We start from the raw sequence: 14,809 nt of genomic DNA, 5'->3' as shown, positions 1-14,809 counted from the left end.
ATGCTCTTTAAGGTGCTGGGATTCAGCAGGGGATAAAACAGACAAAAATGTCCCCTCCTTCATGGAGCTTACATTCCGGAGTGGGGGACAAACAATAAACAAAGAAAGTTTGACAGGTGTTTGATAAGGACTAAGAAGAAAAACGAAGTGCCGTCCAGCATGCTGAGGTGGTAGTTTGAAGTGTGCAATCAGGGAAAGCCTCACTGAGAAGGTGACATGAGCACAGACATGAGCCGTGCAAGTGTCTGTTGAGCAAGTGTCTCTGGCGGAGGGTTAGGGGAGTCTTTCTCAGAGGGGCTTCATTCATGGTCTGATCTCTTCTTCTTCAGGCAAATGAAGCAGATGCTGTGACCATTGATGGAGGTTTGGTGTTTGAAGCAGGCCTGGCCCCCTACAACCTGAAGCCCATCGTGGCAGAATTCTATGGATCAAAAGATGGTGTGTTTTCCCTGGGGATGCAGGTCTTCAGTCTGACACTGCAGATGTGGGAAAGGCAGGGACTCTGTCAGCATTACAATTGCAGGGAACAAAGGTACTGGAGCTCTTTGGATTTAAGGAGGCTGTCACTGCAGCCAACCCACGAGGGCTGTGAGATTGGTTCTCCCTGGGCAACTGCAGGCTTTGTGCATTCTGATGGAAATGCCATTCCTGCTGCTGGCTTCTGCTAGCCAGCCTGAGAGGGGGGCTGCTATCCAGTCCATCACACACCCAGTGGGGTTACACCAGTGGGAGGCTCATCTCTGTAGACACACAAGGATCTGGCTACCTCTTCCCTGTGCTAAGTCCCCCACAAGTGCTACAGGCCTGTGTCTGTTGTGAGGAGAGGTTTTGGGGAGTCTAAGAATGGGGCTTGGGGTTTTGCCTCTTTCCCAGACTTGTCTATTAGTGTCTTCAGTGTGTGTGAGCTCAACCCACTTCAGTTTGACTCCAACTTGCAGGGCTGTGGCATACTCTTGGGAAAACCCTGCGTCCTTCTTCTCACACCTTAACCTTTGTGTTTGAGCTGCAGATAGAGAGGCGAGAAAGGAGGAAAGCCCATGGAGAGAAGCAGTAACATCAGGATGACTGGAGCTGAAGCTCTCCCTAAGAACGCCCTGCGGGCCCTATAGTATAGTAGCTGGTGTCCTCGTACTCCTGTCTCCATTAGCTTGGAGGGACTGGCAGAAAAAGAAATAGTGTTTATTGCCTTAAAAAGGGACAGTTTTCTTTCTCCTGCCAATTAAGGGGTTTTTGTTATTTCCCTTTATGCTGGCTTACCAGGGGATGGTGCACGTCCCAGGAACCCCCCAGGTCCCCATTGTACATACTGCAGAAGATTAGTAGCAATGATGTGGCATCTTCCTTCAGCCCTTCTTTCTCTCTGCTCCTTTGCAGATCCACAAACTCACCATTATGTCGTGGCCGTGGTGAAGAAGGGCACCAGCTTCCAACTGAACCAGCTCCAAGGCAAGAAGTCCTGCCACACGGGCCTGGGCTGGTCTGCTGGGTGGAACATTCCCATTGGGATACTGCTGCCCTCTGGCTCTCTTGAAGCAGGTAAGCCAGCTGGGGCTGGAAGCCTTCAGGTAGAGCTTTTGCATCAGTTATCCCATGGGCCATGCTGGAGTCACACAGTCACTATCAAGTGTGTTTCATGGCCTCCAAGACAGGGCCAGAGTAATCTGCTTTAAGTGTGGACTGCTGGGGGTGTGCACCAGCACGCCTGGGGAGGTGGCAGATGAGTCTTCTCTGCTTTTTAGCAAAGGTGGCTCTGCCTCTCTGAGCTTTTAGGTCCCACCTTCCTGGCAATTCCAGCAGCTTGGCTTGACAAGTGCTGTCATTGAGACCCACCGAGAAAGGCCACCTCCCTCCCAGCTTCCCAGGAAGGTTTGCTGGGGATCCAGCCACACTGCCAGTTCTCAAGCCTCCGTGCCTTATGTGAGGGCTTGGGACACAGGCAAGGAAGGGATGACTGGACTGGTGCTAGGGTTTTTTGTGTACCCCAGGCTTCTTGTTGGATTATGTCAAGCCAAGGTGAGCCTAGGGAGCCTTTTCAGCCCTTGAAAGATGATGGTCAAACCTTTCTGAGCTCCATAAAGGTGTGTCTTTTCGAGCCCTGCCAACCTGTGCAGCATTCATGTTTTGACTGTGACAGGTACCAGTGGCTGCAGGGATCTGGTGAAGTTCTACAGCCTGGACCACAGTTCTGACTGTGTTTTGCCATGTTTCTTGGGGTGTTCACTGGCCTCAGTGTCAGATGCTACTGGACATCTGTCTGGGCAGTTATGCAGCAGCTGTTGGCATACCCCCATCCCACACCAGCAAGCTATCCCAACTTTCTCCTGGTAGAGGGACCCCATGAGCTGCCACAGTATCTGGATACAGAAGGGGAGGTGGGAGTGGGCCTGCATCCTGAGGCAAGGAAGGGCTGTTGGCTGTTGGCTGACCTGCAAGGATCCATGCTGTGTCTAGGCCCTTTAGAGCCTCCATGTTGTGAATTAACAAAGGCGAGAGGCACTGGGACCACCGTCATGGTTCAGTGTAGATCAGCAGCTCCCACACCCTGCAGTAGACAAGCTGGGGAGACATTCTCATGGGCTTGAGTCCTGGACCCAAGCATGAGTGTGATGCCTAAGCACACAGGATCCCAGGCCATCCACTCCCTCCAGCCTGGACATTTTTAGCCCCCTCCGGCAGGCTGCATCTGGATGGCCTGTGCACACACAGGACAGTCCTGGGAAGGGTGTGCAGACTCATGGGATCGCAGATAGGGCCACTCTCCCCAACACACACACAATCTGTAGGTCCCAGCCAGCTCATGCCCTGTGGTCCATGTCTCTGTGTTGAGCAGGAGCGGCCAACTTCTTCTCCAGCAGCTGTGTCCCCTGTGCAGATGGGAAGAAGTTCCCCAGCCTGTGTCAACTGTGTGCTGGGAAAGGGACAGACAAGTGTGCCTGTTCCTCCCACGAACCGTACTTTGGCTACTCAGGTGCCTTCAAGTGAGTGAGGTCCCCTGCTCCTCCTTCTCACTCTGAAGTTGGGGAGACAGAGGCACAGGGAGTGGGCAGGGCCTGTCCCAGGCCATCCAGAGCATAAGTGTGAAACCCAGAGCCCTGAGTGCCTCCCACGGCCAATCCTCACTCCCAATCATCCGGCAGAGCAGTCTTCTCTGTGGAAGCCCCTCTTGTCTCTCCGGAGCCTGGAGCCGGCACATATTACCCTCCTGGACCAGACAGGGCTGAGGGGACAGCCTCGTCTCTGAGACTTCGGGGTCTGCAAGCACAGGCCTGGGCTTCTGGCAGGGCCAAAGGCCAGGACCTGCCAGTTCACATCTTCCTGCTGAGCTTCTCCCTGTGCCGTGCCAGGGACCTGTGCTTGCCTCACCCCACCCCCCCCTCAGCCCCCTGCAGGCACCGCTCCATACTCCATGCTCTGAAAGAGACGTGGCTACTGCTCAAAACCAGAGCAGAACTGGCTGGGAATCCAAGGCTACTCAAAGTCTTTATCCTCCATGTAAAAGGCTTTAAGCCTTTATTTTTAAAAAATCTGTTGCCTTTGGCTGCTTTCCAAGAGGAAATGAGGGTCTTCCTTTCACACCATCTCTCCCCAGGCTTGGCTGTGGGGTTCAGAGGCCCCTCAGACAAGGCCATTGCCTCTGTGAGGACAGACTGATGCCCACGAACTCTGGGCAAAGCCCTGTGAACCCTCAGAGGGCTGCAGGAGGGAGGGGCAGGGGAGGCCCATGTCCTTGGTGAGTGGCCTGACGGTGGCTCTCCTGCTCCTCAGGTGTCTGAAGAATGGCGAGGGGGATGTGTGTTTCGTGAGGCACATGACGGTGTTTGGTAAGTAATGGACAAAACACCATGTGGGACCCACCCTAGCCAGGGGAACTGCCACTTGCCCTAAGATTTCCTTATACCTAGACACGAGAGAAGATCTCTGATGCCATAAGAGAGTTTCTGTGTAAACATTTTGTTATTTCTACTTTCGTTAGTGCTCAATTTGTTCCATCCATCAATCTACTAAAATTTTCTAATCATTTAAACTTACCAATTAATAAAACAAAATGAGCTTTAATAATCAATTCTTTTAGTCATTGAAATATCAATTTCAAATTTAATCACGTTCTCCTGAACATTTTATTAGAAGTTCTCCTAATGTTTCAAATACCTTAAGCAAACACACAAGTTATTGTAAATATTTCAGAACTTATTAGCATATCTACAATTAAATCTATTGCAAAAGCATTATTACCAGGGACAAAAATGTATTTCTTCTTAATTTTTTTCTTTGGAAAAACCACAAACCTTTTCAGAGTTTTGGACAATTTATCAGAAAAAAACTAACAAAATTATATTTCAGACAATTTGAGTTACAGATTCTGGGTTTTATAACCAATTAAATTTCTTTCAGATACAGATCACACTTGTACCATGTAAAATGTTTTAAAATCCAAATGTATATTCACTGTGCGAAGTTTATTGTTGTAATAAACGTCTGCTACCTCAAAGAGGATTTCAAGCCCCTCACTTCTTACACGGGTCTCGCAACCTAGTGTTTTTCCTTAAAATGAAATATGATTTCAGTGTTCGTTGTTCCCTTGTTCAGCCATTCAATATTCACCGAATCCTCATTACTACACATTGACCTGGTTTGTTAGCATTTTGGCAATGGATGCATATCTTATTATCAACATTTTAATTAGTGGGGTCACCTATGGGTCTCATCTTCCAGAATCAAGTTGTTCCAAATAATTATCATTAATGTCCTGTGGATGCTCAAGTTGCCCCAGTTCTGCCAGTGGGCAGTGTCACTTCACAATACCATGAAGCGCTGGAAGTATTTGAAAATACCCCCACTTTATGGAAACAACATGTTGTCCAGACCATACTGATTTACCTTTGCCAGAAGGCACTTGTCCACTATTATGTAAGATCCCTTATTGCCTTTTAAGGAGAATTTTATGAGAGACTATCCACTGGGCTTTAGGCATGAAAACAAGCATTGGCAGTGAGCCAAGGTCTGCAGCTGCCACTGCTGGGCCTTTGAGTGACCGAGCGGGGAGAGTTCTCTCTAAAGCCATTCGATCATATTGATTCTTTTAATTTAATTCTACCATTACTAAATCACTAAAAAAATTTTAATAATATAAATATTGTAAATGTATTTTCTCTGTGACATACTGAACTAACATTGTAACCCTTCACCAGAGCTCTGATCATACCCCTTTTCTTTCAATATGAGATTTTATCCACTCCAAAGAACTTCCATATTAGTTTGCTAGGACTGCCATAACAAATTACCACAAACTGGGTAGTTTAAGCAACAGAAATTTATCATCTCATGGTTCTGAAGGCTAGAATTCCAAGATCGAGATGTTGGCAGGGTTTGTTCTTTCTGAGGCTGTGAGGGAGACTCTGTCCCATACCCCTCCCCTAGCTTCTGGTGGCTTGCTGGCGATCTTTGGTGTTCCCTGGCTTGCAGACACATCACTCCAGTCTCTGCCTTCATGTTCACATGGCATTCTCCCTGTGTGCATGTCCGCCTGTGTCCAAATTTCCCCTTTTTATAAGGACAGCAGTCATATTGGATTAGGGGCCCACACTATTCCGGTATGACCTCATCTCAACTAGTTATATCTGCAAGGTCCCTATTTCCAAATAAGGTCACATTCTGAGGTACTGGGGATTTAGGACTTCAATATATGAATTTTTTGAACCCATAACACTTTCTAATACCTAGACAGTGAGAGCCAAAGAGCCCTTTTCCCTCATGGACTCTTCCTGGTCTTTCTTTGTACTTGCAGAGTGCCCTGGCTGGGACCCTAGGCCTCCTTCAATCCCCATCCCTCAACCCTCCCTATCTTTCCCAAGCAGGCTCTGCCTCCAGGGGGATGTGGCCACTTTAGTGGGGACCTGCATTGTCCTAGCATAGCAGTGTGTCAGCCACAGACTAGCTGAGACTTTCACCAGGTATTGCAAGTCTCTGAGCCTCTGTTTCCTCAGCTCTGGAATGGGACAGCCCTGTTACCTGCCTCTCCAGTGCTGTGAGCATTAGATAGAGCAGAGTGTGGAGGCCTCAGCACAGTCTTCGGTGGGCCACGAGAGCTCAGCACACATTTGCTGCACCACCCTATTGGCAGAGCAACAGACAAGTGGGCAGCTTGGGGTACCCTGGCCATTCCTGCCTCCCAGCCCTGTATATGCCTGCAGTGATGCTGTGAACCAGTCACTTCAATCCCGAGGCCTCCGGTTCCTCATCTGTATAAAATGTGTTTGGAAAGATTCTCTGTCAGTCCTCTTCAGGTCACACATTTTGTGGTTCAGTGAGGAGCAGGGCACCACAGCTCACAGCTCTGCTCGCAGTCGGCTCATCTGGGCTTTCCCTCCTCAGAGAACCTGGAACAGAAGGCTGACAGGGACCAATATGAGCTGCTCTGCCGGGACAATACCCGGAGGCCGGTGGACGAATATGAGAAGTGCCACTTGGCCCGGGTCCCTTCTCATGCCGTCGTGGCCCGAAGTGTGGGTGGCAAGGAGGACTTGATCTGGGAGCTTCTTAATAAGGCCCAGGTAACCCCATCCATCGTCCTCCCCTGCTGCTTAGTGCTCCCTGCTTGGATTTGGGGGTTTTCCTCCTTGCTCTCTTGCCACTCTCTAGAGGCCCTTGTGTGTTCAGGACACAGTGGGAACCATGCTGCTCATGATCTCTTCACTGAGGGATCACTCGATCTCTGTAGATTATAGACAGCCGAGGCCATGAAACCCTCTTGTGGCAACACCAAACTGGTGAGCCAAAGCCTCTCTGCAGAAGCTCCTCTTGCCCCATTTTATTCTTCTTCTTTTTTTTTTTTTTTTCCTAAAAGATGACCGGTAAGGGGATCTTAACCCTTGACTTGGTGTTGTCAGCACCACGCTCTCCCAAGTGAGCCAACCGGCCATCCCTATATAGAGATCCACACGCTTGGCCTTGGTGTTATCAGCACCACACTCTCCCAAGTGAGCCATGAGCTGACCAAGTGAGCCCCCCTGACCCCCTGCTCCCCTATCATCCCACTGGCATGTGATCTGCCCTCAAATTGCTCACAGATGAGTGTGGCAGACACAATGAGTACACACACATTTATCACCAGATGGAGTCGCACAACCTTGGGGACAGGGATTGTTTACTTTGTGGAGGACAGAGGGACTGATTTGCAAAATGTGTCCTGAGAAGATTCCTGGGCCCAGGAGGGTGAGCTGTGTATACCCAAAGGAAGCATGGGGGTTTGCCAGGGAGAGCAGCAGGTGGCATTTCATGCACAGCCACTGCAAAAGCAAAGAACAGACAGGCTTTTTTTTCCTTCTTCTTCTTTTGGTGGCTGACTGGTAAGGGGATCCAAACCCTTGACTTGGTGTTATCAGCACCACGCTCTAACCCGCTGAGCTAATCAGCCAGCCCCAGACAGATATTTGAAAGAGCACATGAGTAGGTCCTACCATAATCTATGGCCAAGGATGGCTTTGGGCCAGTTAGCTGGAGTCAAAGGCAAAGTGCCTTTTGTTTTTTTGGAGGCCAGAAAGGGGAAGGGACTGTCTAATGTCCCACAGCTTGTCCTTCAGTGGCAGGGCGGGTGTGGAAGGAAAAAAGAGCCTAGGACATGTGACTTCCAGCACTGATGACATGGTGCTGGATCACCAGCCACTTCAGGATGAAGACTGCCATAGCCACGCGGGCATCCAGACAGCCAAGAAGGAGGCGGCCCTCGCTGACTGCCTGTGGGAACACGGAGCAGCAGCCCACACTGTGGAGGGGCAGCAGCTGGCACACGCAGCCCCACGACCCTCCCTACAGACAGTTTCCCTGAGGCCACACAGGGAGACCAGCTGGGATCGGAGTAAAGCACTCCCTGGAGAGACTCGAGAACACCGTGAGGCACAGGGACATTGGAGGGCCTTGGCCACTGTCCTCACTCTCAGGCACTCATGTGTTTCTCCCTTTCTGTTTCCCTTGCCTGGTCTGCGGTCTGTTTTACCTTTCCCTTTACCTCTGTGCCAGCCTCCCTCCTGCACTATTTCCTTTATCCTTTGAACAGGAACATTTTGGAAAAGACAGGTCATCAGAATTTCAGCTCTTTGGCTCTCCTCATGGGAAAGATCTGCTGTTTACGGATGCTGCCCATGGATTCTTAAGGGTCCCCCCTAAGATGGACGCCAAGCTGTACCTGGGCTATGAGTATCTTTCTGCCATCCAGCATCTAAAGAGAGGTAGGGAAGGTCCTGGGGGGACCTGGCCAGCGTGGGCAGCAGTGTGGGTGAGGGCCACAGACTGAGGCTTTCTGGTGTCTGCAAGCCTCACCCAACCTTCACTGGCCTCCAGAGCCCAAGGGAACTACTCACTGTATTGAGTTAATGAGGGGGTTTTCTGCTAAGCTGGGAGAAAGGCCTGAATTATGTGATTGCAAAAGGGTTTTGAAAGCCTTTGTATTATAGACAACTCAAAGTAATGATGGTCTGGCTCCTTTGCATTAACTGGGTCATCCCAGGGGGCTATTTGACACAGAAAATAGCCCAGCCTTAACTGAATTGGTAACATGGCCACTACCACCATCAGGAGCCAAACTAGAATTCCAGAGGTTTTTAGTCTGGCTCCTGCCTTCCGTTGGGTCCCTACAGTTCATTTCTTCCTTCTCTGTTTTTCCCCTCCATTTAATCACCCAACAGTTCCTGAGCATCTACAAAAGGTCAGCTCTGTATTAGGCGTGGGTGTGGGGAGAGCAAGCAGGCCCCCCTGGAACAGAGCATGTGGCTACCAGCTGGGGCACACCCCTGGATGGGGAGCACAGGCCTGCCAGAGAGAACCCCTGATGACTCTGAGCTGGGGTGGGGCTGAGCGAGGCCTGCCAGGGGAGGTGAGGCCTGTAGACATGAGGTCAGAGGGAGGGGACGAGCACACCTTCACTGCTGTTTCTGAGAACTGAGCTCCCCACTTCTCCTGGAGGATGACAGGGAGGAATGAGCAGTGTCATGAAAATGAGACACATAACTCTGCTGCTGTCACTGAGGGCCCCGTTGGGCAGCCACTTTGCAGCTAGTGGCACTAAAGCCCCAGACCCACCTGGGGCTTCCTTTAGATCCCTGGCTCTTCTCCACCTGTCCTAGGTGTGGAAGATTCCCAGAGGGTGAAGTGGTGTGCAGTGGGCCACCATGAGAGGGCCAAGTGTGACCAGTGGAGTGCAGTGAGTGGTGGCGCCTTGAAGTGCACCACGGAGGAGACTCCCGAGGACTGCATCGCTGCCATCACGGTAGGAGGGCCCCACCTCCATGGCTGGCTCGGGCACTCAGACCACAGTGCTCTGCCGAGTCTGGCATTGAAGACCCCTTCCCAGATGCCTCCTCGTCAGCCTCCATGCTACAATACACTTGTTGTGTGCTGCCCCCACCTGCCACACGGGCACCTCCAGCTCAGGGCTAGACAGAAACACAAAGCTAGCCCAAGACCTGGACTCCTTGGGGGCTCATCTCTGGAGTCCAGAGAGTTCAGAGGAGTGTCCTGCCTAGGAGCCATGGGAAGTGGGGTGACATTCGGGGGGTGATCAGGGTCACTCTGGATGGTGAATGCTGATCAGCCTTTTCAGTGCATTAGTTGTAAGGTTATTTTTTTCTGATGATAAAAATATTACATGCTGGTAGAGAAACGAAAAATAAATCATTCACAACTTCATCACTCAGAGATCATCACCACATAATTTCTGAGTGATAAAGCTGTGTTGTTATTAACTTTCCATTTTTCTATGAGCAGATAATATTTTAGTGATTAGGAAAAAATAAATTTGTAAATAAAAGACTACAAAACTGACAAACTTCGGAAACTGTACAATAGCCTTTCTTGAGAAGGTCCTAATTTTGGTAAACCTCCCTGGCACCAACCCATAAGATTAAGAACTTGCTAGTTATTCAGTCTCCTGAATTTCTCAGTTGTAAAGATTAAATGAATTTGAGTGCTCATAACGCTGCCTGGTACATAGTAAGCAGTCAATAAGTGTTGGCTATGGTTATTATCATTTAAAGTTTTAAGACTGAAGTTGGTGCACTTTCTTAGGTAATGAAATATTCATTTAAAACAGGGTTTTAATGGCTGCGTAATATTCCACAAGTATTTCTGCCTCTTGAAAATCTTTGTTTTTATAACTCAATTTTTCTGAGTGTATCTTTAACATTAGTGATGGCTAGTATTTCTGGAGTTACTATGTGCCAAGCAAGTTTATGAGCTCTTAACTTGCATTAACTCATTTAATACTTGTGATGAGCCTATGAAGTATATTTTTCACCCATTTTATGGATAAAAAAAGGTATATAGCATAGTATTTAGGGACGTATGCTTTGGAGTAGTCAGATTCCGGAGACCATGTTGGATAGTGGTTTCGAGCAGAAGCTAAGGAATTAATCTGCCTAAGTTTACATCCTAATGTCTTTCTATGGAACAAATATTTAACTTCTCTCTGCTTCAGTTTCCTAATCTATAAAAGAGGGGAAATTATAGTACCCACCTTATTGGAGTTTGCAAGGGATACATGAGGTAATCACTGTAAAGTGTTTAGAAAAGAGCCTGGCACGTAGTAAGGGCTTGGTAAGTTTTTGCTGCTAACAGTTACTGTTTTTTAGATTTCTAGGAGGGTAGTTAACAGGTCAAAAGCTCAATGACTTTATCTGTGACTCTAAGCATACATTTTGTGCTCTGCAGTTAGAAAACTAAAATAATACATTAATTATTAATGAATTAATTAGATAAATTATTTATCGAAAATATTTGTTGTGCTGGGGCTCTGAGTACAGTACTAATGGGATTATGGAAACAGATTTAAACTGCATAGTTGGTAAGAATACTTGTTCCGTAGAAACAGATTCATGACATTTTCTGAGTGTGGCCATGTGGATCGTTGAATTGACTGACAGAGGTCACAAAGAAGCTGTGGTGAGCGCATGTCCAGGACTCAGCATGGGTCTCATGAGAGGACACAGAGATGTCCGCGGAGCATGACCTGGGTTGGGTACTTGTTCCTGGGTCAATAGGCCAAAGGCATGTTTAGTTTTCTGGACCCCATGTTTACATGGCAGAAGACTTGGGTGATTTGCAATTTGGTTAATCACAAGTACGTGTGATACGAAGCCAATGAGACAGAAATCTCCGAGGGTCAGGGGGTCAGGAGACAGTCTCACTGTTGTGCTACCTATTGGCTTTTTAACTTCAGAAAGGAGAAGCTGACGCCATGAGCTTGGATGGAGGATTCATCTACATGGCGGGCAAGTGTGGTCTGGTGCCTGTTCTGGCAGAGAACTATGGTAAGTGGAAGGGAGCAGGTCTCTGTGTTTTCTTTCCTCCAGAGGTGTGGGCCTAGAAAGACGAGGAAACAATTTCTCCCAGTGTTGAGATAATAATAACTATCGTTACAGTGTAGAGAGCTAGTAGATAAAACCCCCGTTCCCAGAGTCAGAACCTGTTAAGATGTAAACTCAAGAGGCAGAAAGAGATCAAACTAGTACCTTTATTACTGATACGGTGATATTGGAGGCATGGTGGAGAGCTGGCACAGGGCTTACCAAATGCTGTGTTGGAGCTGCCCACTAACTCAGGAGAACAGTCTATTGGCTTACCCCATGGCTGAGGGCACAGGGAGACATTCTGTTGTAGGCGAGATCTAAACCACCTCTCTTCATTCTCTTTAATAGAGAGTGAAAGGGCCAAGCCATGTGTGCTTAGGTCCTTTTGCCAAATTTGCTAGTCATTTACTCACTCCAGCTGCTCTGGGTGGTTGAGGGGTTGGGGCTGCAAAGTCATGTTCTTTAATAGGGCTCCATTCATATGGACAACTAAAGCCAGAGGGAAAAGAGGATTCCCCTAATATCATTAATTACACCTCAGCTGCTACATTATCCTTCAAAACAAAGCAACTCTGTGGGGTAAATAGTGGTATCTCCATTTCTACAGATGTAAAAACTGAGGCTTAGAAAAGTTAAATGATGTGTCCAAGGTAGAATAAAGACTGTATCTAGATCTTTCTGACTCCATGGACTGGGATCTTTTCCTCCAACCTAGCAGGAATATGATGATTGCCTACCACAGTCTAGGACTCTGAAGGGAAGAAATATGTCAGGATGACATACACAGCTATACAAAGGGATCTTTGCAAAATCTGCAATGACTCTTCTCCCCCACTTCAGTGGGCAGCTCCTTTTCTGCATCTGCATCTGCATCTGCCTGAGTATCTGGGAGGTTCTGGGATGGGGCTTAATGTTCAAATGGCAAAGAGCAGAGGGAGAAGGGGTAAAACCGACCTGCAGAGCCTCAGCACGTTGATAACCAATGATCATCTGCTTAGTTAGTGCTTCTCATTTTATTCTCGACTACTGAGATTGAGTAAATGACATTGAATTGAGTCGTGTGAGAGTTTAATGCCATGTACCTTGATTGTTTTTATTTTTCTTTTTAGAGCCTAAACATGGCAATGAGAAGCTGGGGTCTAAGTGTGTGAATACACCCATGGAAGGTGGGTCAGAATCAGTAACTCTGGGGCTCACAGGCAAAGGCCTGCTGTTGGGGAGACGGGGAGGAAACCTTTAAGCAAACAAACAAAAATTGCTGGAGCCGGGGGAAAGAAGAGAAGCCACAGTTAACTGTTAAGATACAAATCTGTCCTGTGATATTAATATTTGTAGGGTACTTTACAGTTGACAAAAGACTCCTGTTTGCTCTATTCCTGTTTACTCTTCAGCAACCCTACAATATTTGGGTATCACTGACCCATGTTATGTAGATGGGGAAAGTGAGGCTCAGGGACTATGTGACTTGTCCAGGGCCACACAGCCAGGAGGTGGCTGCACCTGGGCTTCAGGACAGGTGGAGTGACTGGAAACCCCAATCCCCTCCTGACACAGCCCACTGCTCCTCATCACACGCTGCCTGGCTGTCTCTGGGTGAAGGTCAGCACTGGGGCATGAGCCCATTCCTAGCATTTGGGGGGCTGAGTACAAGGCCTCATAAGGGGAGGAGATTCACAGATGCTGCTAATGAAAAGAGGAGGAAAATAAAATCTATCATTTAGCTTGTAGCCCACTGCACTTCCTAGGAGGCGAGTTGACCTGTCTTCAGAATAGGAGACCACCAGTAGGTCGCTCGTTTTGTGTCTCCAGATAGGCAGAGAGGCTCTGAATCTGTCCCTGAATACCCAGTTTAGGAAACTAGATAGAGCTGTGATTCCCAGGTGTGGTTTCAACCAGCAGCAGCAGTAGCAGCACCTGGGAATTTGTTGGAAATGAAAATTCTTGGGCCCCATCCTGGACCTACTGAGTCAGACACTCAAAGGATAGGGCTAGCAATCGGTATTTTAACAGACTGAATGCACATTAAGTTTGGAAAAACCAATGTGATAGGATCCCGAGCCGAAAACCAGGTGTTTACTTGGGTTTAGAGTTTCTTGTGAGGCAGGAGAGCTGGGGGAAGGAAGGGGTTTGGAGCACCATAGTATGAGAGGCATCCTCTGGTCTCTGTCCCCCCACCCCCAGCACTGGGTCACAGAGGTCCTGCCCCACTTGTCTTCCATGGAGGCCTCCAGAGTGCCAAGTTCAGGGATCACTTCCCTGCTCGCCTGCAGCAGCGTCCCTTCCTGTTTGACAGGACCCACACCCTGGGATACACTGTACTGCGCCCCTTTCTACTTTCATGGCTAAGAAGTCTTCTGTGAATTGTGTCTTCATCCCCAGTCCTAAGGGCTAGCCTCTCATCAACCATGTACTCAGTTCTGATCATTTATAGTCAGAAACAACACTGACTGCTTCAAGAGTAGCTGAAATTTCCAGGAACTACAGTGATATGCAAATCACTGTATAGGTCAAAAAGGATGCTTAGAAGACAGTTCAGACACTGACAGGGTGGCTGACTGTGATGGAGAAGGCTCCATCTGGGTAGAGATGGAGATGATTAGCCACAAAAGCTGTCTCTCACATACACATTGGCATGCAAAGATGGATGACAATAATCAATGCCACAGGTGCAGAAATAGTTAGATCTGAAGGAAGTTACTACAACAGCGTTTGGCTACAGGACTTGTGTCTTACAGAGCAGTCAGGTAGGCAAGGGCCTGCTGTGGCCTAAGGAGAACCTGCTTCACCAAGAGGGGCTCAGTGCTGCTTCTGCACTAGCAGCACTGCTGGAAACCTGCCTGTGTGATCTACTCTTCCCATTCCTAACCTACATTATGCTCATATTAGCACATCTGATCCCCCTCAGTCTCCTGCTGAGATGGTTTTCACTGTCACCGTTTTACTGAGGAGACATTTAGGCTCCTATCTACTAAGTGACTTGTCTGAGGTCACTTAGGAGGGAACGGGCAAGACAGGTCTTAACTTTTCCAAGCTTAAATATGTAGAGACCTGATTTATGCCATCAAGAAAGGGAGTGTGTGTGTGTGTGCGCGCGCGTGCGCGCGCGCACGCGTGCGCAAGTGGTGGTGGTAGTGATGGTGAGCCACATTATCTTCTAATTCTAAAGATGTATGATTCTAATCTTATTTTCAATTCCAGTTTGCAGTTCAGGCCTTACTCAACAAGCACAACTCAATTATGTAATATTGGGGTAAGAATAAATGAAATATTAATGGTGCTCTCATTAGAATCAGGACCAAGGCAAGAATGCCCACTCCCATCAAAGATATTTGGTATTATATTGGAAATAAATGCAGTAAGATAAGAAAAAGAGCTGTTTTAATTTAATATGGGGGAAGGGAAGAGAGGTTAAATTGTCATGATTCAAAAAGGATACTATTGTAAACCTAGAAAACCATTAAAACTCTTAA

At 48.1% G+C, this 14,809-nt stretch overlaps 1 protein-coding gene across 2 annotated transcripts in view; it reads left to right on the top strand.

Moving 5' to 3' along the window:
* Window positions 1-14,809, top strand: part of LOC134390555 (inhibitor of carbonic anhydrase-like) — a 35,843-nt gene that overhangs the window by 6,404 nt on the left and 14,630 nt on the right. The window contains exons 3-11 of one of the 2 annotated variants that reach the window (XM_063114036.1): window positions 330-438; window positions 1,375-1,536; window positions 2,831-2,978; window positions 3,766-3,821; window positions 6,373-6,551; window positions 8,054-8,225; window positions 9,120-9,262; window positions 11,210-11,300; window positions 12,449-12,505. In XM_063114036.1, coding sequence (XP_062970106.1) covers window positions 330-438; window positions 1,375-1,536; window positions 2,831-2,978; window positions 3,766-3,821; window positions 6,373-6,551; window positions 8,054-8,225; window positions 9,120-9,262; window positions 11,210-11,300; window positions 12,449-12,505 — 1,117 coding nt within the window. Of the gene's footprint in view, window positions 1-329; window positions 439-1,374; window positions 1,537-2,830; window positions 2,979-3,765; window positions 3,822-6,372; window positions 6,552-8,053; window positions 8,235-9,119; window positions 9,263-11,209; window positions 11,301-12,448; window positions 12,506-14,809 lie in introns of both variants that reach the window. The other variant, XM_063114037.1, reaches the window with a different exon arrangement.

This window comes from Cynocephalus volans, chromosome 11 (genome assembly GCF_027409185.1).
Source record: "Cynocephalus volans isolate mCynVol1 chromosome 11, mCynVol1.pri, whole genome shotgun sequence".
Lineage (NCBI taxonomy): Eukaryota > Metazoa > Chordata > Mammalia > Dermoptera > Cynocephalidae > Cynocephalus > Cynocephalus volans.
This window is presented reverse-complemented; position numbering and strand designations above follow the sequence as displayed.